The sequence below is a fragment of the Protomyctophum parallelum genome, assembly GCF_964188405.1.
Source record: "Protomyctophum parallelum genome assembly, chromosome: 13".
NCBI lineage: Eukaryota > Metazoa > Chordata > Actinopteri > Myctophiformes > Myctophidae > Protomyctophum > Protomyctophum parallelum.
In genome coordinates, this window is record NC_139708.1 from 9,144,947 (window position 1) to 9,168,876 (window position 23,930).

Consider the following 23,930-nt stretch of genomic DNA (forward strand, 5'->3'; position numbering starts at 1 on the left):
ATATAATGTAACATTCCTCTTCTACCCTGGATTTGAACACGGTTTCAGTGCAAGTAATGACATTTTACCATTGTAATAATAATAGCCTGCTTGCTCAGGGGAAACATTGAATTTGTGTCAGATCCTGTGTCTCGGTGAGACATGACCTTTGACATGATCTAAATGGCTCAATAGAAGAGCAGAGAGACAAACTACAACCACCCCATTGTACAGAGTGGTGCGTTAAACCCTGTCCTCACGGAGGAAATTGAAAAGTACAGTATCTGCATTTTGTTGGTGGACTCCAGAACCCTTGTTTAATAATAAATGCAAATTGTGGAAAATCCTCATGATTTATGTAAATCTTTACATATCATTAATTGTCTCCACCAGCCGAAGGCATGGGGAGAGTATGTTTTGCACTCCGTCCGTCCGTCCGTGTGTCCGTGTGTCCGTGTGTCCGTGTGTCCGTCCGTCCGTGACCAGCTAATCTCAGCCACCGTTAACCCGGTCGATGCCAAATTTTGCACACACACTCCCTGGATGCCAACCATGAACCTCTGCCCCAAACTTTCCAGAACGGCCTGTTATAGCGCCACCAGGAGGCCGCTTTGTGCAAAACAGGTTTTTGCACAGCACACCTACAGATTTTGTCCAAACATCACGCAAATTGGTACACAGTCTCTCTAGAGCCATTCAACCAAACCGGTCTTTCATATTTCTCACACTCCATCCTGATTGGTTAAGATTGGCTTCCAAAGTTCACAGGAGTGCTCAGTTTCAAACAAAATGCTGCAAATCATGAACACATCGCGTGATTTCCGTGAAATTGTGCACCCACATTCCCACTAGGCCGAGGACAAAATGCCACATGAACAATTTCAACTCAGCCTCAAGGTGGCGCTATAACTGGCCGAAAAGTGTTTTTACCTCTAACTGCACGGATCTGTGGATAACCTGGTGGAGACCTGTGCCCAGAAGGGCACTTTTTCTAGTTAGTATTATGTCTTGGTGGGACTTGTTTGGGACTCGAAACAAAAAGTAAGGACTTGGTTGGGACTCGAAACAAAAAGTCCAGGACTTGGACTTGACTTGGGACTTGCCTGTGTTGACTTGGACTTGACTCAGGACTTGAGAGCAAAGACTTGAGACTCGACTTGGACTTGCAACATAGGGACTTTGTCCCACCTCTGCCATTTAGCAAACAACACTGGCACATTTACAGTGATGACAATGACAGTCAATGTTCACTGACTGTTCCGGATACATATCAACTCAGAAATGGTATAATAAAGGAACAATAAATCGGCTGGACAATGTCCCGTGAATTTGGTTGTCATCTGTTTGACCAGCTGAGGGTCGTTCAGGACGCAGAGAGGACAGCTAGAGGGTGTGATCGCAGGTGACATTACAGAGCAAAACATCTCCATCCAACTCACCATGAGAGAGCAGGCCTGCTTGCCATCCATGAAGCCCTTGGGGATGGCGCTGGCAGCCAGGATCTCATACCTGCAGCCGGGACAACAACAACAAGCTGCTGATCTCTGAACGCACAGTCATGCTCAAATTATAGTCCAGCACGTCAAGGGGTTGATTGCCAAAAAGAACATATTCACAACAAAGCGTTGCAGCAAGACGCATTTGTAGATCTGTCCTTTTCGGTAAGCAAAACCACTGCACTAACAGTGGATGAATTAGGCTGCGCACACACACACGCACACGCACACGCACACGCGCACACACACACACACACAGCTCCCTGACCTCTGCCTGAACTCCTGGAAGACGATGCGGTTGGGGAACCCCTGTCTGCAGATTCGGATGCCCTCCAGCACGCCGTTACATCTGAGTTGGTCCAGCACCAAGTTGGCGTCCATCTTGCCTGCCTGTGAGTGACCAGCAGAGCATGGATAGGTTTATGATTTAACCCAACAACCTGTACAGTAACCAGAGCATGGATAGGTTTATGATTTAACCCAACAACCTGTACATACAGTAACCAGAGCATGGATAGGTTTATGATTTAACCCAACAACCTGTACAGCAACCAGAGCAGAGAGAAACAAAAACATTGGTTCTCTCTAGATCGACTGTTGGTTCAGTAAACAGGTTCAAGTTCAGAGAACATGAAACTGAAAAAATGACGTGTTTAAACTAAGTATTGGTCCTCCTACACCGTTTCTCTGCTCCCAGGAGAATTCTTTATTGAACAACGTTTCAACCATTGTGGGGTCGTCGTCAGGTAAGGCTTTTGTCTATTCACCTCGAGCCTAAATTCAGAGTTCATCTTTTACAGAAATTGTACAAACATTTAGGCAGCCTCATAACCTCAGAGGTTTATGGTCTAAACGTCATAATATAACTTAGAAATAACAGGAACGTACATGTACAGTAAGTACATTAATTAAGTTGAATCTTTCTACGTCAGCCTCTCACCCTCTTCTCGTGGTTGGGTATGATGCAGCGGACAAAGTTGGGCTGGGTGCTGTGCAGGGTGGTCATCAGCTTGGCCAGGGACTCCTTGTAGAGCTGGCCCACTGTGCGGAACATACCCTTCTTTGAGCGGCTGGTGGAGCTGTCCTTCATCTTAGTCATGGTGTCCAGACCCACCACATGGTCCACTGGAACACATGCATGCAACAGTAATAGAATATCATCTTAGTCAGGGTGACCAGACCCACCACATGGTCCACTGGAACACATGCATGCAACAGTAATAGAATATCGAAGGAGGAGAGGACACTGGAGCAGCACGGACATTTTAAGCCTTTTATTAGGTGCTAGTATACAAAAACGACTAACGTCAAAGTCGTATGATTAGTCACACACGTTTCCGCAGTGAAATTTTATCTCCCCATTTTACATTTACAGTCATTGGTATGACCCGGCCGGGGATCGAACCCCCAACCTCCCTTGTTTCAGGGCGGACACTCTAACCACAAGGCCACTGAGCTGGTTTCGACCTATGCGGTCTTCATCAGAGTCATTGACTCTGAAGGACTTGAAGGTCGGACTCCGGACTCCGGACCACTCAGCCCGAAATGTATGGAATTTCTTTTAAAATATATTTAAAAAATAATTTCATGCGGTATTCTTTTGTGAAAACTTGGCTGTTTTTTATAATAATTAAAAACAAAATGTAGAAAACAAAACAAACTAAGAGACCCATAAAAATGTGCCTGCGACAAGCGGGTCCGGACCGACTGTTTGGGAATCAGTGGTGTACACTGTACAGTATATGTACAGTAGACTGACCGTCCTTCCACAGGTCCTGGATAAAGTTGCTGGAGGAGTTGTTGAGCAGCGCGGTCACGTTGTCGTTCAGAGGGTCCATGTTCTTGGTCAGCCAGTCGGCTGCATTGTAGTCCACCTGGAGGAACAAGGAGACACAGCAGCTACCATAACACCTCACATCCACGTCAACACTCTGTTGATTACAGTGGTGGACCAGTTACTGAAATATTTGTTTTAAAAGTATCAATATTACCATATAGAAATAGTAAAAAAGTCTGGTATTCAAAATTGACTCAGTAAAAGTACAAAAGAAATGGCATTAAAATATACTTAGTATACCAGAGTATCAAAAGTAAAAGCATGCATTATGCAGAATGTCCCATTTAGAAATTTTGTACAGTTTACATTGTATGTATAGTATAAAATCCTTTGAAAATAGCAGATATAATATATGCGTTGTGAGCGGAAAAAAACATTTTCAGATGGGGGTCCATCCATGGCCAAAAATGTACATATCATGGGTCAGTGCGGTTGTTGTTGCTCACCGCGCCAGCGTAGTGCAGCACGGAGAAGATGAGTTTGAGCTGCTTGTGTTTGTTGAACTTGCAGTGGCCAGTGTGTGTGTTGATCAGCTTCTCCACAAAGGACTGGTCAGTGGCCTTGGGGAACCAGCACTCCTCATCCAGCAGCGCCAGGATGCCTGGAGGGTCTTTCTGTAGGAGACGGTGAAGGCTCAATTGTAATGAGAATACGTACAATAAAAATTTATATTTTATTTCAATTCCAATTCCATTCCATGGAAGATGAGAAGCTGCACCTCGAGGGGCTTATCCTCTAATTCAAATAATTTCAAAAATGAATACGATTATTGTGCCGGATGGAAGATATATTTCATATGCTGCCAAAATACTACTATACATACTAAATTAATTGATAAAGACAAAAACTAAGGACTTTTTCTCTTAGTTAGTTTTAGTTTATTTAGTAATAGTCAGTGGCCAGACTGTTTCCTCCAACAATTTTCAAATGCTTCCATTACATTCTGGAGCACGGAAACTCTGAAAATGAAAGCGGATGCTTCTGTTTTGTCTTTACAGTCGCACAAATTTGTCTCAATACAGATCAAAAGTCAAAACATACTGTATGCCATCTTCCTATCTCGGATTTCGGGAGGTGTAGTTCCGGACATTCTGAGGTTGTCTAGCTACGAGAGTCTCATTTGGAAAATTCCATTTCGGTCACTTAATTTTTTTCTTTTTTTGTAAAGCCTTGGGTTTATTAACTAAATGTTTTTCTTCACATCTAGTGTTTGTTGTTTGGTAATAGATAGTGAGCTAGACTAACCTTGTTCTCGATGAGTTCGATGCAGGGCTCCAGGTCAAGGCCAAAGTCGATGAAGCTCCACTCGATGCCCTCCCTCTTGTATTCCTCCTGCTCCAGGATGAACATGGTGTGGTTGAACAGCTGCTGCAGACGCTCGTTGGTGTAGTTGATGCACAGCTGCTCAAACGAGTTGTCCTGCGTGGAGGAGAAAGGGCACGTCATTATCCAGGGTTCCGGTTGTTAAACAAAAAGAGGGACTAGGGACATAAATGGATTAAAAACACCTTAAATATTGTATCTATTTTAGAAATAGTTCATCTTTTACTCAAGCGGGACAATGCCCGTCGCAAGTTGATGCGACAGGTCATTATGTTTGGTCCACCCCCTTGAAGTTATGGAATCCATGTGCAAATAGAAAAACAACATAATACTTAAAGGTTGATATGAGCATCAAATCAATATTTTAAATGTTTCATTTGCACATGCATTCCATGTGAACCACACATGGACAAATGTCATCATCAACTTGCGAAAGGGCATTGTCCCTCTTAAGTAAAACCGTTTCTAAAATAAATAAAATATTTAAGGTGTTTTTGTCATTAAGGTGTGGGTCATAAAAACATCACACCTGTGTGAACTGAGTGGTGCAACTCCCCCCACCCACACCCACCCCCACCTCTCTCTCTCTCTCTCTCATTAGCAGGCATCACTATCAGGCAGCACTATCCCTCTCTCTGTTTCTGGCAAACAGCCCCCCTACTGGTACTCATTATACTGGTGCTCATAGATACATGAACGTCACATACTGTACATAGGAATGCACAGACATTGCTGTTCCTTGGAGTGGTTGCACCACTCAAAAAGACTGTTGACTGCAACAAATAGCATAAGTCAGGGGTCCTCAACTAGAAATGATGAAGGTCCACAAATATTTTTTTGAATAAGACCGAGGTCCGGTCCCATGCGCGGCGTCCATCGGAGAGCGGGGCTCTATGCCCGTTTAGTATGGTCAAGCCAAGCTTATACAAATAAGATCCCCTTCCAACCAACCAATAATGGGGTGCAGAGTGCAGGCCCGGAGTGGAACTCCAAATCAGGCCGGGAGTTATACGCCCTGGCAGGCCACACTGTGCGCGCGCATAGCGCGCGCCAGAATTTTGGGGGCCCTTGGGGGACATTTTGGGGGCCTTTGCAGCAGAACGTGAAGCAAATCTAACTAATCATATCAAAAGCTCAAAAGCATTTCAAGTGGGCTAATTAGCTTAATCTTTACAGGGTCAATGAATAACAAGCTTAGCAGGGTCAATGGATACAAGTGAAGCTAAAATTAGGGAAGTGGAAAACTCACTGCTTCTGAAAATAACATGTGAAACAAGCCCCTATTCTGTTATCCTTTTAACCATTGTAAACCGTACCTCTGTACAATCTGCAAACTGTTAATAAAGTAATCAACCAATCAATCAATCAATCAATTGTAAATAATGGTGTGATGTTATGGTCTCATGACAGCCGTCTGACTTAATTGGTCACAACGGACATAATATAATGGTGACACTCAGAATAAAAGCAGCAGGTTTGAGGCCTCACCTCGAAGATCTCAAAGCCAGCGATATCCAGGATGCCCAGGAAGGTGGAGGACTGTTTCTTGCTCTTGTCGAGAGTCTTGTTCACCCTGAGCAGAATCCAACGGAACAGTCTCTCATACATGGCCTTAGCCAGAGCCTCCACAGCACAATCAGCCTGGAGAGAGATTGGGGGAGAGGCCTGGTGTTTCACTAGCAGTTTTTAGGTGCGAGTAAAAGTTATAATATTTTCAATGCTTCCGGGTAGATTAAAGGGATTGTGACATTTAAAAAAAAAGGTTTTGGAATTGTTCTTATTTTTTTTAGGTTTTCTAATCTCAATTGCACCCAAAAAACATGAACTTTTAACATTCAGTAGATTTTCTGTGATCTGGGGTTTTCTGGCTCAAACAGGTGCTCTGATTTGCCGGCAGTATGTGATGTAAGATCCTGCAAATCCCATATATGTCAATGGGATTTGCCAGCATATGTCACTGTTTTCACTGTTTTGCCTGTTTTCATTGTAGCTCAAAAGGCTTCCAAACCCCAAAGAAAACTTCAGACCACAGAAAATCCACTGAATGTTCAAAGTTCAGTTTTCTTGGGTGTAATTGAGGTCATAAAAGATAAAAGAAAAAAGAAAAAGAAAAATAAATGAAAATGAATGTCATAAAACCTTTAATGTAAAAGTGTCTTTAGGTCCCAATTTGTTGTCACAAACCCTGTGTATAGCCCAGTTTGAAATTATAATATTTAAATCAAGCTAGTCCTCACTCCAGAGAGTTCTGACTTGTTGTACAACTCTGTGGTTACACACAATTAATTCTGTGTCATTCTGTATGTGTGTGTAGTCATTCACTGTTCTGACAGTCTGTACCACCCTCTGTCTGCGCGTTGAAAGGTCAATGGCTAGAGAGGTCAAAGTTTAATTTTGTTCAACCTTGAGCGACGTGGCAAACCGTCGAAACCAGAGTATTAAAAGGATAGAGACTGATCTGGCGTGAAGCTCCGCCCCTCCGCTATTCATGTCAGTGGAAGTTCCTCAGTGGCGTTTTGAAGCACCCGGAAGGACCGTCTATTTCCGCCTTTTTGGGCCGCATTGGACCACCACATTTTGGTGTTCCAATGCGGAAGTGCAACCGAGCGCTTAATGTTAAAGCCCAGCTGCACTGGGTTTCCTCGTCATGAATCCACGCGTCCGCCTGCAGTCCTTCCTCTTACCACTAGGGCCCAGCGCTTCACCGTTGGAGTTCCTCACTGGCCCCTTGGTCGAAACCTGTTAGAAACTTCTTGAATCTCCCGGATTTCTCACGGCCAACCCTGATAATTATCAACAGTCACGAGGACCACAATAGCTGAAAAGTACTAAAGTAGTAAGCTACAAAAGTGAAATGCAGTGCGGACAGCGGCTTCTGGGACGTGTCTGAAACCCGTCAGTGGAATCACAAATGTTGAATCACGTCCGTCCGTGACAGACTTTTAAAATCTTGTAGTGTGTGCATGTTTAAGATGATAAAGAACAGAATCATTAAGAGAAGGATTATCCTTATGTGAATGATGCTACCCAATTTCAATATCAGTATTTTAAAACTGTGACTGTTTTAAAACTGTTTTAGGACTACGTGAGATCAAGTGTACCTGCTGCTTGGTCTGAGCTTTCTGCACCACCTCTCGGCCCACTTTGATGCGAGGTGTGAGGATGGCCCGAGTGAAATCCACCACGCTTATGCCCTGCAGGTGACAAACCTTCTGGGCCGCTGGAGAGAAGAGATCCAACATAGATTGGAGAACAAAACAAAAGTCACAAGGTGACTATCAATAAGCATACAAACATTTGATATTAATGAATGCTGCATACGTTATTGGAAAGTAGAGCTTCAGAAGTGGTAATTGACTGAAATAATGGATATCTCAAATATAAGATTTTGCTGAGATAAATGTGCTAACAAAAACAGAAAAAGCACAGCACAGTCCCCTGTATTGACTGCTAGTTATATTGTGTGGTGTGTGAGTGACTGCATGGTTAACTAGCTCTAGCTAACTTAGCTCTACTGTTAGCGTCTTGACATGTTGTATGTTACCTGTATTGTCAGGCAAGGTGGCTTGTTCACTGTTCCTTTCCATTACAAACCTAATGTTACCCAACTGCAGCACAGTGGACACCACCTTAAACATCCCTACAATACAAGGAATTGAAGTACAAAAAAGAAAGAAAGAATTAGAGAAGCAATCATTTCAGCTAAGTAATGACAATTATTGCATAATTGTTTGAATCTTTTCCATTCATATGTATAAAAACTGGCTGAAAAATTGATAATGTCATATTTCCATCATTATCTCCATGTCATTGCCCACACTCTTACCTGGTGTCACTATTTTGCGCATTTAGGGCAATGCAAAATGTATAGGAAAATATCCGATCTACAAGCTCACAATGCATTAATTGTGATGTGTTATGTGTGTGTACACTACAGTACATAGATCATCTATTTTGTGTTACTATGTTACTATGTTTTAAGTAAGTAAAATATGAATTAGCTTGTTTTCGCAATAGTTGAAATTTATTTATTTTGATTATTGGTGTAATTTGTAATTTGCCATATCTACCCTATTCATGTTTCGACATTCAACACCGCATCACAATTAAATCATTCAATAGTCAATCATTGTCAATTGTCAAAATTAAATAAAATGTTGTGTTGTACTAAGTCAACTCTATTGAATTCTCTGAGTCAGTGTTTCTTAAAGTGGGTTCCAGGGATTTAGTCCAGGCCTGCAGCAGCGACAATACAGAAATGTGTGTGGGGAGGAATTCATTGGCATGACGACTACATTAGGGAGGAAAAAGGGGTAAAAAAAACATAATTGGCTACAACAAAAAAAAACCTTGAAAATGTAGAAGTCATTGGTTTGGGTGAGTTGGATGAAGGTGTTGTCGTCTTAGCAGTGAACCTACCTAGTCTCTCTTCCTCAGTGAAGCCCATGATCTCCATGGCCTCCAGCGTCTCACCAAACATCTCATCATCCTCCTGGCCTGGAACCTCCACGTGGCCATCGATCAGGAAACGATAGCCGCCAAAATCCTCCAGGAGCAGCTCCTCTACTCGCACACGTGGTGGAAGAAGTACTCTTATTTATTACTTGAGTACTTCTGTTACAAGTAAACGTCTGCTATAGCTATTCAAAAGTATTGGTATAAAAATATACTTGGAGTACCAAAAAGCAAACATACTCATCATGCAGAAGTTTCCAAATGTATAACATCTTTTGAAAATAGCAGATCTACAAGCTTGTAAATATAGTCAAAGTATAGTGTATGATATGTAATAATCTAAATCTACAAAGTAACAAGTAACAAGTAGTTTTCAAATAATTGTAGTGGAGTAGAAGTAAAAGTATTGACAATTGGATATAAAGTAAAAATACAACAAAATTGTAAGTATTGTAAGTAGTACTGTCTTTCCACCTCTGCGCACGCACACACTCACTCACACACTCACGCACGCACGCACGCACGCACGCACGCACGCACGCACGCACGCACGCACGCACGCACACACACACGCACACACACACGCACACACGCACCCTTGCAATCAGGCCACCAGAATCCACATAGTGATGATGGTAAGAAGGTTTGCTCACCTCGCATCTTGTCTTTGGCTCCTGCCACCATGTAGTAGAAGATATGGAAGGATCTCTCGATCTTGGCCTGGCGAACACAGCGAGATTTCTCCAGCAGGTCTGGTCCGGTCAGGAGACGGTTAAAGACAAACAACTCATTTCAAATGTGTGGGTTCTTTCTTTGACCCTTCTCTGTGTTTAGCCTCAAGTTAACACGCCCCAGGCTAGGTTTTATGTCCGGAGAGAGGTCATTTCAACGATGTCTGAAATACAGCAAACACGCCATGCCCTAGTGTCCAATCCGTTCTGCCATCTGTTTCAAAGAACTTACTCAGTGGAAGACTAGAGACTACAGCTGTGATGTACTAGTCATATTGTATAAACATACTCTACCATACATTTATCTATAACTGCACCATGTCTCTGTGTGTGTAATCCACGTAACTCGGGAACCGTTCCCCCCACGACTTCAAATTCGACACACGCGTTCACACCCCCACAGGGGTGCACGTGCCTGGTGTCAAGTCGGTCGGACCCACGGTTGTCCAGAACGGCACAAAAGGACCTCTGCCCTGGCTCTGGACAAGGCCCCTGCCCATGTCCATACCATATATGGAGCTGGCCTGTTCTGAGAACTTCTGACATCACAGCACTCCAGATTTGGGCATGCCTGACACATAACTCCATAAGCTGGCCTGTTCTGACATCTGGACAGGGCCCCTGCCCAGGGTCCATATATGGAGCTGGCTGTGATTACCGCCATACTGACGGTAAGGGGGAGGACGAGAAAAGTCCCATACCGCCTCAGCCCTAGAATCCAGTCCAGCCTACTCCAACTTCATTACCTTCATTACGACCGACATGGAATTAAAAGTAAAAGATGGCCAAAATCGTGCCGTGTGCAATCAACACACAAGCTATTTTCAAACACTGTGTTTTCAGCTATTTCTGGGACTAACAATGAGATGTCTGTTAACCTGTACTGAGTACTCTAATGTAAGTAATCCTGTAATTATAATGAGCACATACAGTACATAGTAACTACAGTTACACCGGCCTTTCTTTTCTACCGCTAACCTTGCTTCAGACCAGGGCCAGCATGTCCATGGCAAAAAACGTGCCAGCCTCGTTGTAGAATATTGAAAATGAATTTACATGAATGAATATTTCCATGGACATCTCTCTTACCCAATCTAAGTAGCTACATGTAATTTCTCTCTCTCTCTCTCTCTCTCTCTCTCTCTCTCTCTCTCTCTCTCTCTCTCAACCCCTTTTGGTGTTTTAAACATTATGTTATAATTTAGCTATTGAAAAATAGCAGATCTACAAGGTCTGCTATCTTTTTTTTATCGTGAAAATATTTATTTCAGAAAACTGGAGGATTTAGAAGATTTCTTTGAGCTCAGAGGATACAAGTGTCGATGTTGGCTCCAACAATGAATCCTGTCACGTCAAAGTTGAGCTTGATGAACTTGCCCTGTGGACAGACCATGATTATGCTGTAAATTAATGCTAAATAGCAACAAGTTGATATCATTAATTGCTTTGGTGACACAGCAGGCCACCAACATGTGGGCTCAAAGTGACTTACAAATCGAGAGGAATTGTCATTCTTTATGGTTTTGGCATTTCCAAAGGCCTCCAGGATAGGGTTGGCTTGCAGCAACTGCTTCTCTAGCTCCCCCTATATACAGCACAAGACATTATAGGTCGTCCGTCCGTCCGTCCGTCCGTCCGTCCGTCCGTCCGTCTGTCTGTCAGCACACAATAATCAATAGACGTGTAGCGAGATATGCACAAGCACACTAACTGACAGCACGAGCACAGAAAAATACACAGATGCACACAGAGGTATGTGAATCAAGCACAATGCTCATGCTCTAGCAATAACAGTAAGTCTGAAAATGCTGAATGTGTACACAAAATTCATGCAATATAGTAGTGATTAATTTAAAAGGGGGTTGCAATACTGAGTGTATAACAATTTAACCAAATGGACCTGTCTGGATACAGGTCCATTTGGGCAACATCCATTTGGATATACTCACATAGTCCAGACCTCCTCCCTGCTACAGTTGAGGGAGAGCACCATAAACTAGGTATTAGTAATCATTTGATATCCCTAGACTGACCTAGTGAAAAACATACAAAATATATATAGGCCTATGCTATGAGGTTGTTGTTGTTGTTGTTGCATGATTTATTGTACTTGTTCCATGTTTGTTTCCTGTGGTTCATTGCCTGCAAGCAATAGAGGTTTCATAAATAGATTAATTCATTCATTCATTCAGTTGCCTTTTAATCAGGGTTGTATGCAACATTCTCACACCCATTGCATAAAATGAGTGACGAGCTGTGGCCAAATCTGACCATGCATCACCCAATGCCGGCCAACGGGACTCCCAGAAACATTGAAAAACGACCTGAGAGTGAGAATATGTTGTTTGAAAAGATCCACGCCCACCACCGGCCTAACAGCCACAAGCTCCAAGCCCACCACCGGCCTAACAGAAACAAGCTCCACCCCCACCACCGGCCTAACAGCCACAAGCTCCAAGCCCACCACCGGCCTAACAGCCACAAGCTCCACGCCCACCACCGGCCTAACAGAAACAAGCTCCACCCCCACCACCGGCCTAACAGCCACAAGCTCCACGCCCACCACCGGCCTAACAGAAACAAGCTCCACCCCCACCACCGGCCTAACAGCCACAAGCTCCACACCCACCACCGGCCTAACAGAAACAAGCTCCACCCCCACCACCGGCCTAACAGCCACAAGCTCCAAGCCCACCACCGGCCTAACAGCCACAAGCTCCACGCCCACCACCGGCCTAACAGAAACAAGCTCCACCCCCACCACCGGCCTAACAGCCACAAGCTCCACGCCCACCACCGGCCTAACAGAAACAAGCTCCACCCCCACCACCGGCCTAACAGCCACAAGCTCCACACCCACCACCGGCCTAACAGAAACAAGCTCCACCCCCACCACCGGCCTAACAGCCACAAGCTCCACACCCACCACCGGCCTAACAGAAACAAGCTCCACCCCCACCACCGGCCTAACAGCCACAAGCTCCAAGCCCACCACCGGCCTAACAGAAACAAGCTCCACCCCCACCACCGGCCTAACAGCCACAAGCTCCAAGCCCACCACCGGCCTAACAGCCACAAGCTCCACGCCCACCACCGGCCTAACAGAAACAAGCTCCACCCCCACCACCGGCCTAACAGCCACAAGCTCCAAGCCCACCACCGGCCTAACAGCCACAAGCTCCACGCCCACCATCGGCCTAACAGAAACAAGCTCCACCCCCACCACCGGCCTAACAGCCACAAGCTCCACGCCCACCACCGGCCTAACAGAAACAAGCTCCACGCCCACCACCGGCCTAACAGAAACAAGCTCCAAGCCCACCACCGGCCTAACAGCCACAAGCTCCACACCCACCACCGGCCTAACAGAAACAAGCTCCACGCCCACCACCGGCCTAACAGCCACAAGCTCCACGCCCACCACCGGCCTAACAGAAACAAGCTCCAAGCCCACCACCGGCCTAACAGCCACAAGCTCCACACCCACCACCGGCCTAACAGAAACAAGCTCCACGCCCACCACCGGCCTAACAGAAACAAGCTCCACGCCCACCACCGGCCTAACAGAAACAAGCTCCACGCCCACCAGCGGCCTAACAGCCACAAGCTCCACGCCCACCACCGGCCTAACAGCCAGCGTTAAATACAGCTTTGTGCCGTGTAGATCTCCTCACCTTGACCATTGTGAGGGCACTGGGCTCCTGTAGAATGTACACTTTAATACCGGCTTCTTGTTTTCCAACATCACAATAAACACAACTTGGTTCTCAAGAAAGACTTTGGCTAATGGCTATATGAATTTTGTAAATATACCTCTCTAAATTTCCATTGGTAATAAGTAGCCTTGTAATAAGTAGCCTTGTAATAAGTAGCCTTGTAATAAGTAGCCTTGCCGAGCCATAGGGCAGGAGCCTATCTCCTGTTTCTGTAGCGTGATGTACAAGTACACCCCCTGGACATGATGTACAAGTACACCCCCTGGACATGACGCTAGTATATGTCGCAGTGTTACTTGCTGACAAGAGCTGAGCTTGATGCCTTGTTAGCTTGAATATCATCTTGGCATGTGTGTCATACTGTATTTGAACCAGCTTCATAAATGGACTATGAATTAGGCAACTGGCTGAACTGCAGGGTTGAATACATTTTCTGGAATTGTTTGTGTGTGTGTGTGTGTGTGTGTGTGTGTGTGTGTGTGTGTGTGTGTGTGTGTGTGTGTGTGTGTGTGTGTGTGTGTGTGTGTGTGTGTGTGTGTGTGTGTGTGTGTGTCAACTTACAGGGTCCTTCTTCCCCTTGTGTGCCGAGGCCACCATAGCCAGGTACTGAATCACCTTCTTGGTGTTCTCTGTCTTCCCAGCGCCTGACTCCCCTCTGGATGGAGGGATGAGAGGAGAGGGGTGAGGGGAGGGTGGTGAACAACTCAGCAGTGTTGATTTTGATAGCAAATTTAATTTACTTATAGTCATATTTTAGTCATCTGAATTGTTTTAGTGTTAGTCTAGTTTTAGTCGACTGAATCTACAGTTGATTTTGTTGCACAAATTTTGGGAGGCCTTGATGGTGTCGTAATGCCTGATTTTATACTTAAAATAGCCAATCTACAAGCTCACAATTTATGCGACAAATTGTGAGCTTCTAGATCGATGGTTAAGAAAATGTCACGCCGTTCTTTTTTAAACACTGACCCTGGGCTTTGAGAGTAGAAACAGATACAAAACATATATTGTTAAGTTGTAAATGTAAGCCAGCTATGCAAATGCATACGTGAAAGTCCTAATTCATTCAAATCAGGCTGATCTTATTCTTCTTTCACTTTAGTGAAAATGACATTCCTCTCAGAGCCTCACATGAAAGTCATACTGTATGTGATGGAAAATGTTTGGTGTTTTCACTCACGTGCACAGGATCGACTGGTCCTCACGGTCTATTGAGGCACAAAACAGTGGCAGAGAGAGAGAGAGAGAGAGAGAGAGAGAGACAGAGACAGAGACAGAGACAGAGAGGTTATTGGGGGATAAAATAGGCCCTGAACACAAACTGACCTTGATTTCCGTGCAAGTCAAGCTGAACGCTCAAAGCGCTGAAACCTTCCAGGGTTTCAGGCCCATTCACCGGTATAGCAGGGTAATGAACTCCTTAAAAGCTAGGTCAGTCAGAGATTAGATACTTCTGGCTAAAAATAGCTACTAGTGGACTCAGGGTCTCAGGGAGTATGCCGCTGTGCTCCATGTATGGCCATTTCCATGCTGAATGGAAAGTGGGGCTTGGTTTGAGGTCACTGACAGTAGACCATAGTCTGACTCCAGACAGATTGCTGACAGCGCAGCACCTGCCATAACATGGGAACTCAGTGGGGAGGTTATATTTTATGGCATGACCTTGGCTTGGTAAAGGTATAATACATGATATACAGGAATACATGATACATGACTCATCTCAACAATTCACAGTAAAACAAACTGTGTGTCTGTCCACCATATATTTTTAGTCTCCGTCTCCACTCGTTTATTAATACAAAACATTGGTTGTTCAAGTTGTCGGCACCCTTCTGACCCCATTCATATTGTATAACGAGGAAGCGTGATCTTCATTTGCCCGCTGTGATTTCTTTGGTACATGCACTACACGCACACACACACACACACCAGGAGGTCCACTAACCTTGCATCATGTTCCTGTAGGCGTTGTCTGTGATGGAGTAAATATGTGGAGGCACCTCGTGACGCTTCTTGCCCTTGTACATCTCAATGACCTTCTGAGTGTAGATGGGTAACATCTTGTAGGGGTTCACCACCACGCAGAACAAGCCTGAGTACGTCTGGGAACATGGTACACAATGATCGTCTCTGTCGGGTGGAAACCTCATATTATCTTTAAATATTTTTTTGCCCACAACCCATGTTTTTTTTAACCCAGTGCCAATTATGCAATGTAATCCTGGGCGCTACATTTCCTCTGCCAACCTGGGGCGAGCAACGTACTGACCTCATGCTTCCTTCTATGCATGAGGAGTCCAAGCTGTTTCTTTTCACCTGACAGGGGGGAGTTTCCCCGGCTGGACGTAGCGCGTGAATGGAACACGTTATTCCAACCAGTTCCTTTCCCCTCCATCAGACTCCCCGCCCCGGCTGGCCAGGGGAGGCAGTTTAAAGACCAGGATTATTGTAGGTTTTTTGTGAGGGTGGTACCTACCCTAGGGGACACGGGAAGAACATGCAAACTCCACACAGGAAGGCCCTTATGCCAACCCCGACTCGGGTATGGGCACAGATGACACGGAGCTGAGAGAGCGGGAATCGAACCCAGGACCTTCTAGCTGTGAGGCGACAGTAACTACCGACTGTGCTACCGTGCCCCCCATGGAAACCTCACATTATGAACCCAGGACCTTCTAGTTGTGAGGCGACAGTAACTACCGACTGTGCCACCATGCCCCCCATGGAAACCTCACATTATGAACCCAGGACCTTCTAGCTGTGAGGCGACAGTAACTACCGACTGGGCTACCGTGCCCCCCATGGAAACCTCACATTATGAACCCAGGACCTTCTAGCTGTGAGGCGACAGTAACTACCGACTGGGCTACCGTGCCCCCCATGGAAACCTCACATTATGAACCCAGGACCTTCTAGCTGTGAGGCGACAGTAACTACCGACTGGGCTACCGTGCCCCCCATGGAAACCTCACATTATGAACCCAGGACCTTCTAGCTGTGAGGCGACAGTAACTACCGACTGGGCTACCGTGCCCCCCATGGAAACCTCATATTATCTTTTCAAAATCCTTTTATTCAAGTTTTTGTGACAAACCCAGGGGCAAGTATTAAACAGACATCAAAATATGAAAATTAAAATTAAACTCAATCCCCTATCCCACCCACCCCCCAACCACAATCCCAAGGATAGTCGGAAAGACAGTCAAAATTAAATACATACATATACACGAAATACATGCATACATAATTACAAAAAAAGAAGCAGATTTTTATAGCAGAGCAGATTTTGTTTCTGTTGTGGTTTGGCGTTGGCCGAGACATAGGCACACTATACAGTTTGTGTGTTGTGGTAGAATGTCATAAACGGACGGACCCCAGGTCTTGTAAAACCTTTTTCCAGAGCCGTCAATTGAAAACCTTAACATCTCTAACTCGAGACAGGACATTATATCACGAAGCCACTGACGGAGCACGGGCGGGGCAGCATCCTTCCATTTGAGCAGAATGGCACGCCTAGCGAGCAATAAGGCAAAGTCGACCATACGACACTCTATGCGTGTTAGAGGAAGGTCATCCCTTCCAGCAGTGCCAAGGAGAGCCATTAAGGGATCTGGGTCTAGATTTTGGTGTAGAATGTTGGATAGAGTATTGAACACATTCCCCCAAAATGGTTCTAATTTTTGACACATCCAATACTGATGGAACAAAGTTGCATCACCGCTCTTGCACTTGTCACAGGTAGGAGTTACGTCAGGATAAATACTAGCCAGTTTAGCCTTAGACATATGAGCTCTATATGAGCTCATAAATGAGGACTATTTTAAACTGCACTAAGCAATGTCGTGCACAAAGAGAGGACTTGTGTATAGAAGAAAAAATTTAATCCCATACTTCATCAGACAGTGTGAGCCCCAGATCATGTTCCCAGTTGGCCTTTATCTTATCTAAGGGCGCTGGCCTCGAATTTCAAATGATATCATATAATATTGAAATGGCGCCCTTAATCGTTGGGTCAAAAGACAGAAATGCATCAATAGGGTTAGCATTAGGCTTATTAGGGAAGCCAGGTAATATAGAGCTCACATAATGCCGGGCCTGCAGAAATCTGTAGAAGTGTGGTCTAGGTAGACTATATTTCTTTGAAATTTGATCAAAGGATGCAAACCTCCCTTCTATAAAGAGGTCTTTAAACCATTTGATGCCCTTTCCATGCCAACTCTGAAAGGTCATGTCTTGCTTTGATGGAACAAAAAGGTGGTTGGATGCCACAGGACTGACCAGGGAGAGGTCTCTATAATTATAAGTTTTCCTGAACTGGGCCCACACTCTCTGCGTATGACGCACCACCGGGTTAGTTATTGAATCAGGCAGGGGGCGGCCAAGCGGTGAACTAAGAATAGCTGGAAGTGATAAATCCCTACACGATTTTAGCTCCAGAGATGTCCATTCTGGGCAATTAGGCTTAAGGTAGAAATTATTCCAAAAGGCAAGACACCGGATGTTAGCAGCCCAATAGTAATGACAAAAATCGGGGAGCCCCATGCCTCCATCCCTCTTTACCCTTTAAAGTAACATTCTGCTCACACGCGGCAGAAACCTCATATTATGTCCAAAACTAAAATAGCTAATGTAGTAGATCGAGCTCGAGGATCAAGTCGGATATTAATTTACAAAAAAAACACAAAAAGTGAAATTATGGAGATAAGATATTTCTGCCAAACAGCAATGACGTGAGCGATGTGTGTATGTGTGTATGCGATGTGTGTATGCGTATGTGTGTTTGTGTTATACCGGTAATGGAAAATATGGATATCCAGTCAGGGTGATGGTTGACAATGTATTTAACCCATTTTAGGCGGGAACCCATTTTGGTGTTCCATCTCAAATCATATGGAACACCTCTCGCTGTGTGTGTGTGTGTGTGTGTGTGTGTGTGTGTGTGTGTGTGTGTGTGTGTGTGTGCGACGTGCGTGCGTGTGCGTGTGCGTGTGCTCACTGCTCACATAGATAAGGCTGGAGAAGTAGCGCTCCCTGAGGTTGTGGAGGACGGAGGCCTCGTTGAGGCAGGTGAGCGTGGCCATGTCCTCCACCTTGCTGAACTTGGGCGGATTCATCTTCTGGACGTCGTCCTTGTTCACGGTCACCTTCTGACCGTTGGGCAGCTCCACCACCACCTGCAGAGGACCAGGATGGACACCACTGTGTTTGAGATGAGGAGCTTAACCCGTTAAGTAAGACCTGAGGCCGGTTCTACAAATGTCTAATCTAGCTTGAAATGCCTTGTTGTCAAATTAAATATAATTTGCCTTGCCTTACATGCATCATAAGAAAATAGCCGATCTACAGAGCTTCGGCTATTTACTGTGCATCACACCATCGAACGACTAATAACTTACGCATGAGACCAGCCCTATATTTTGTTTCAGTTTGATCGTACAGTAGCTTCACAGTAAAAGATACGGGGCATATACCGGTATGTAAAAGGGGGAGATAACATGCAAATGTTTGAAAATTGTAAAAGCCAAGCAAATGGTTGTGAAGAATGTGTATTATAATCCTTAGAATTTGGGTTTAATGACACATACCTTGCCACTTTAACCATACACATGAACCATTGTTACTATTTGATGTGATTTTATACCTGCTCTGTTTTTCATAAAATACTTTAATGCTTTGTTTTTGTTTAATCGTGTCACTTTAACCGGGAGAAAAATTACTATGACTTGATATACCTGATGCTATTTTTTATCTATTGGATATGTTTTCCACCTGCACAAAAAGGTGCCATGCTATTCTTCCATTGCTGATTTTGTAATATACTGGAATTTGTATGCTTTATTTTACTGCTCTCCTGTTATTTGCGATGACTGTCTATTCTCTTTCCCTGTTCTAACTCTTTCAGTAACTGCAAATTTGAGAGCTTGCACGGAAAATAATTTCAACTACTCTTTGATACCTCATTGCCCTTCTCCTCCTTGATGCTGGCTGCCTCGAAACCGTCCTTCTCCGCAGGAATCCACACCATCCTCTTGGCCGACCAGTCGGGAGACGACCCACTGTTCTGAAAGTCATTCTGGAGGAAGAGGTACTTGTCCTCATCGTCAGCCATCGTGGAAATGTCACTGGGAGCTGACTGGATGTCTGGCGTGGAAGAGCCGGGGCCTGGAGTGTCACTGGCAACCGGGTCCTGTGGCGTGTCGATGGTAGATGGGTTGATCTCGGGTGGGTCACTGGCACTTAAATCAGTTTCTAGTTTGTTGGTGGCAGATGAGACGAAGTGTGATCTGCAGACAAGACACAAGGTAGTATTCAATTGACACTTAAAACCTATATACTTGGTGGACTGGAGTCCCCCAGGGATTAATATTTGTTTATTGTTTATTTTCCCTCGACAACAAATCTCTTCACTGACAATAGCCAGGCTTGTAGATCTGCTATATTCACCGAAGGTTCGCCCCCCACATCTGCGAGTGAGTTCACAGAGTTTTTTTCTTTTTTTTTAAGATTTTTTTTTTGCGGCTTACGCCTTTTATTGGTTTTTGAAGGGACAGACAGTAGGCTGACAGGAAACGGGAGAGAGATGGGGGATGACATGCAGTAAAGGCCGTGTCGGGCTCGGGAGTCGAACCCACGGCACACTGCGACTGGATTACCAGTCGGGTGCCCAGACGGTTACGCCACCGCCTGGGCCCACAGAGTTGTTGATTACAGCAGTGATCAAGTGATCAAAGAAATCAAGGACAAAAATCTTCATTCTGCTGACCATTGCTTCACTGATGCTGCCTGAGGCATTCAAACCATAAAAGGTTCATCTGAGGAGAGTCAGGGGACCATTTTGGTAACACTTTCTAATCTATGAAGTCCATGTCTATAAGGCATTAAAATTTCCAAAAATCACACCCGTGTGAAGTGAGTGGTGCAACTCTGTGTGGGGGTCCCTGGAACTTCCAGAACCCCAGGATCGAGCCCAGGGTACCGGCCCGGTTCCGGCGAGCCGCTGCGTGTTCGAAACGGTCGAGAAATGACAGTTACCGTATGGGGGTCCCTCTACTCTACTCTACTGTACTGTTACTGTACTATACATGTACTGTACTTGTCACACCCAAAATCATCATATACAGTATATAGTTCATATTTGTGTGTGTGTGTGTGTGTGTGTGTGTGTGTGTGTGTGTGTGTGTGTGTGTGTGTGTGTGTGTGTGTGTGTGTGTGTGTGTGTGTGTGTGTGTGTGTGTTAGGCTGCACAACAGTGACACTTGGTGATGGAAACCAACCAAACGCTATTTTCGTGCTCGGACACAGGAACACAGCCAGGGACACAGCCAGCCAGAGACACACAAAGCTCTGTATATGAGTGGTTGCACCACCCAAAAAAGCACCATAATCCGCTGTATACTAGTTGTAAATAATCATATTGATATTGAAGAACACATTATGGTAAAGTGAAAGTGTTTTATGTAAGAAAAACTAAAATTGTTTCTGTCTACACCTCCAGGAAATTTATTTAAAGCACCAATGACCACTTTAACTTATAATCACACAATAATGCATTATAACAGTTATTGTAATGCATTATAAAATTATTCTAACATATTACAGCGCAACTATGATAATATAATACACTATGAGTCTATGATCCTTGCACAAGACATTATTAAATGCTTCATAATGTTGTTAGTTAATGTTATCAAGCATTATGAGTATTTCTGAATGCTTATAACTATATCATTCTTTGTTATGGGCAGATTGGAATGCATTGCAAGTATTTTGGGCGGGAACCCCTTTTGGTGTTAGCATCATGTTATGCTTTAGCTATTGAAAAATAGCAGATCTACAAGCTCATAGCGCGCCACCGATTGGCGCGCTACGAGCTTGTAGGTCTGCAAGTTTTGAAAGATCGAAGAACCACTGACATAGAAACATATCGTTTTTAGAAAACTGTCAGGATGTAGAAGACATTTTTAGAATCTGATCTCAGGTCAAAATGGGTTAATATAAGGCATTATAGACTTAGCTTTCATAGACAGTGTTATTCTAGGACACAGCCACAGCGTAGTGTGCTGGTCTCATCACACAGGGGTCTTCAAAAGGGGGTCCTCACAGTTACTACAAGGGGTCAGCCAAATGGGAAGATGTATATTTCTTTACATCAACCACTTGAACGCTAGCATTCTTATTCTGAGGATAACTTTAGCCGAAAATAGCAGATCTACAAGCTCACAATGTTGGCTAATTTTGGAAAGAGACGTACAGAGTGGAAGGTCAAGTTTACTAAGTATTGACGATTGAAAATGCACATTAACATGAATAGCCTACAACATACACCGATTACAGCGCTGTCAAACAATTCTATGAAGCTATGACATCTACAAAATTTATAATAATCTGCAACACAATGTTATACAATATGTAGTGCGGGGGTCCCTGCTTCATCTCTCTCAACTAAGGAGTCCTTGGATTGAAAAAAGTTGAACCCTGAAGTCATGCACCCTGAACGAAACACCGCTTTCTTCCCATTCAAATGCCATAATGGTAACATTTATTACATTTGCGTTTAATGACCTGGCCTGGACAGATAGAGCAGTGGTGTCATCGATATGACATTACGCAATCAATACATTTCCATACTGCAGGTTTGCATCAGGCTACTTACTCACTTATCCTCGTCTGCAGGTGACAAGGCTGCGCCGTTTGCCTTGACCGTCCATTGAACAGGTGACAATAAAATATGCAAAGTAGCAGCATGCAGATAACAACCCCTATAATCCAAAACCCTGCAGGTGCCATTTTGCAATGCCCATGTTTGGCTACCTCCCTTGTGCTCAATGGGCCCAGAGAGGGATGCTAGCTACTTCTTGAGCCATACCTTATAAGGTGCACCTCATGTGTCCAGCCAAGCTTGCCGTTCATGCCAAAATGTGTGTGGCCACTGGCACATATAAAAGTGTTGGCAAAACAACATCATTTTATAAAAATCTATATCTGACATCTCTTAGGTCTAAGTTTAGGATAAATTCATATTCGACTGAAATGGAAGTGATCAAAATGGATGTAAGGGCGGAATTAGTCATCCAGTAGCCTACCCCTGGATTGCAACATAAAACTTCTAAGTATACATTGCTTTACTTAAAGAATTGCTTAAATCAACTGAAATGTGGCCAAAGACAATAGGCTATTAGGTATATTATTAATACTTATTACCATAAGTATTATTTGTGAAAACACTAAACATTATTTCTAAACACACCTATTATTTGTGAACACAACCAGCTTGTTAATTTTTTTATGTTATAAGTCAGTGTGTGTGTAGCCGAACATATGGATAAAATAAGGGTCCATTTGGTGCTATGTAGCTGTTTAAGGTGAATAAGCTCTTCATACTTACGTTGTGGTGTCTTGGTGGCTGACGAGTGCTGACTGTAGGCAGCATGAAGCTCCAGACAGGGACAGGACGGGATAGATGGAGCCGTGATGCAGAACTGTTCATCATCAAACTGCAGCATCATCCTGCAAACTATTTAAACAGGCCCGCTACACCTGGGGGAGGACCCCCCCCCCCTCCGTTTCCCCAGTAACCAAAGATAACAACAGCGCTGATGCCATAGGGTAGCTTTTTCGCCACTGACTGACTGACTGGCCGGCTGTATACATAATTGTAGGCCTACTTTTGAGTTTATCATATAGGCCTAGTGAGTTTATATCTCTTCTGACAACAAAGCATGTGCAGTGAATATAGAATATACTGCAAAGAACAGTTTAGTATTAAATTGGTTCTTGTTGGGATTCAAGCAACAGCATACATTTCAAAAGGAATAGTTTTAAATTTGTTTGATTTAATTGATCCAAGTGGTGTGTGTATGGAAAACACTGAGTGGAAAGTTAGAATATTTGTGTTAACATAAAGTTTACAGAGAAAACATATTAGTCTATTAATAGGCTTGGATAAAGTCCTATTTTCTTTCTACTTCTTTTTTTCCCTCCTATTTATGATATTGTGTTGCCAATTGTATTGGTTAGTGTGCCCCAGGGGTCTTCAACATGGGGTTGAAGATATAGGGGGTCCTCAGAGTTATTAAAGGGGTCACCAAATATTTGTGTGATAAGAGCTTTAAAAATAAATAAAATAAAAAATAATGCAAACCATGCACCTGAACCAGCCCCTAGCATCCCTATTATGGGGTGAATCTACAAGCTAACAAAGTTCTGCGAGGCGTTGTGAGCTTGTAGGTCGTCTATACTTGGCAAGAGGTTTGGGTGTATAAGGACAAAAGAGCAAGAGAAAATTGTGGGGGCAAAATTCAGCGGCCTAAGTCATTTGTATGATGAGCAGGTGCTAAAGAAAGCATCATCTATTAGAGCAGACAGCTCTCACCCCCTATAACGGGAATATGAA

At 44.2% G+C, this 23,930-nt stretch overlaps 2 protein-coding genes across 3 annotated transcripts in view; both read right to left on the reverse strand.

The window, feature by feature from the left end:
• Positions 1-14,156, reverse strand: part of LOC310869369 (uncharacterized protein) — a 37,330-nt gene extending 23,174 nt beyond the window's left edge. The window contains exons 1-14 of one of the 2 annotated variants that reach the window (XM_083780073.1): positions 14,099-14,156; positions 11,314-11,406; positions 11,136-11,199; positions 9,744-9,842; positions 9,055-9,198; positions 8,180-8,275; positions 7,737-7,855; positions 6,124-6,276; positions 4,558-4,731; positions 3,759-3,926; positions 3,235-3,349; positions 2,416-2,600; positions 1,744-1,865; positions 1,419-1,488 (exon numbers count right to left, since the gene is read on the reverse strand). In XM_083780073.1, coding sequence (XP_083636199.1) covers positions 1,419-1,488; positions 1,744-1,865; positions 2,416-2,600; positions 3,235-3,349; positions 3,759-3,926; positions 4,558-4,731; positions 6,124-6,276; positions 7,737-7,855; positions 8,180-8,275; positions 9,055-9,198; positions 9,744-9,842; positions 11,136-11,199; positions 11,314-11,406; positions 14,099-14,134 — 1,638 coding nt within the window. In that variant the 5' untranslated portion in view covers positions 14,135-14,156. Of the gene's footprint in view, positions 1-1,418; positions 1,489-1,743; positions 1,866-2,415; positions 2,601-3,234; positions 3,350-3,758; positions 3,927-4,557; positions 4,732-6,123; positions 6,277-7,736; positions 7,856-8,179; positions 8,276-9,054; positions 9,199-9,743; positions 9,843-11,135; positions 11,200-11,313; positions 11,407-13,495; positions 13,517-14,098 lie in introns of those variants that run through there. The other variant, XM_083780074.1, reaches the window with a different exon arrangement.
• A 557-nt stretch (positions 14,157-14,713) lies between these two features.
• LOC310868454 (myosin-11-like) lies at positions 14,714-23,074 on the reverse strand (the record flags this gene model as incomplete). The annotated part of the gene is made up of 5 exons (XM_083778912.1): positions 22,923-23,074; positions 19,494-19,821; positions 18,541-18,711; positions 15,483-15,639; positions 14,714-14,745 (listed from the first exon to the last, which is right to left on the reverse strand). The coding sequence occupies exons 2-5, from the start codon at positions 19,644-19,646 to the stop codon at positions 14,714-14,716; spliced, it is 513 nt and encodes a 170-aa protein (XP_083635038.1). The 5' UTR covers positions 19,647-19,821; positions 22,923-23,074.
• Between the last annotated feature and the right edge of the window lie 856 nt (positions 23,075-23,930).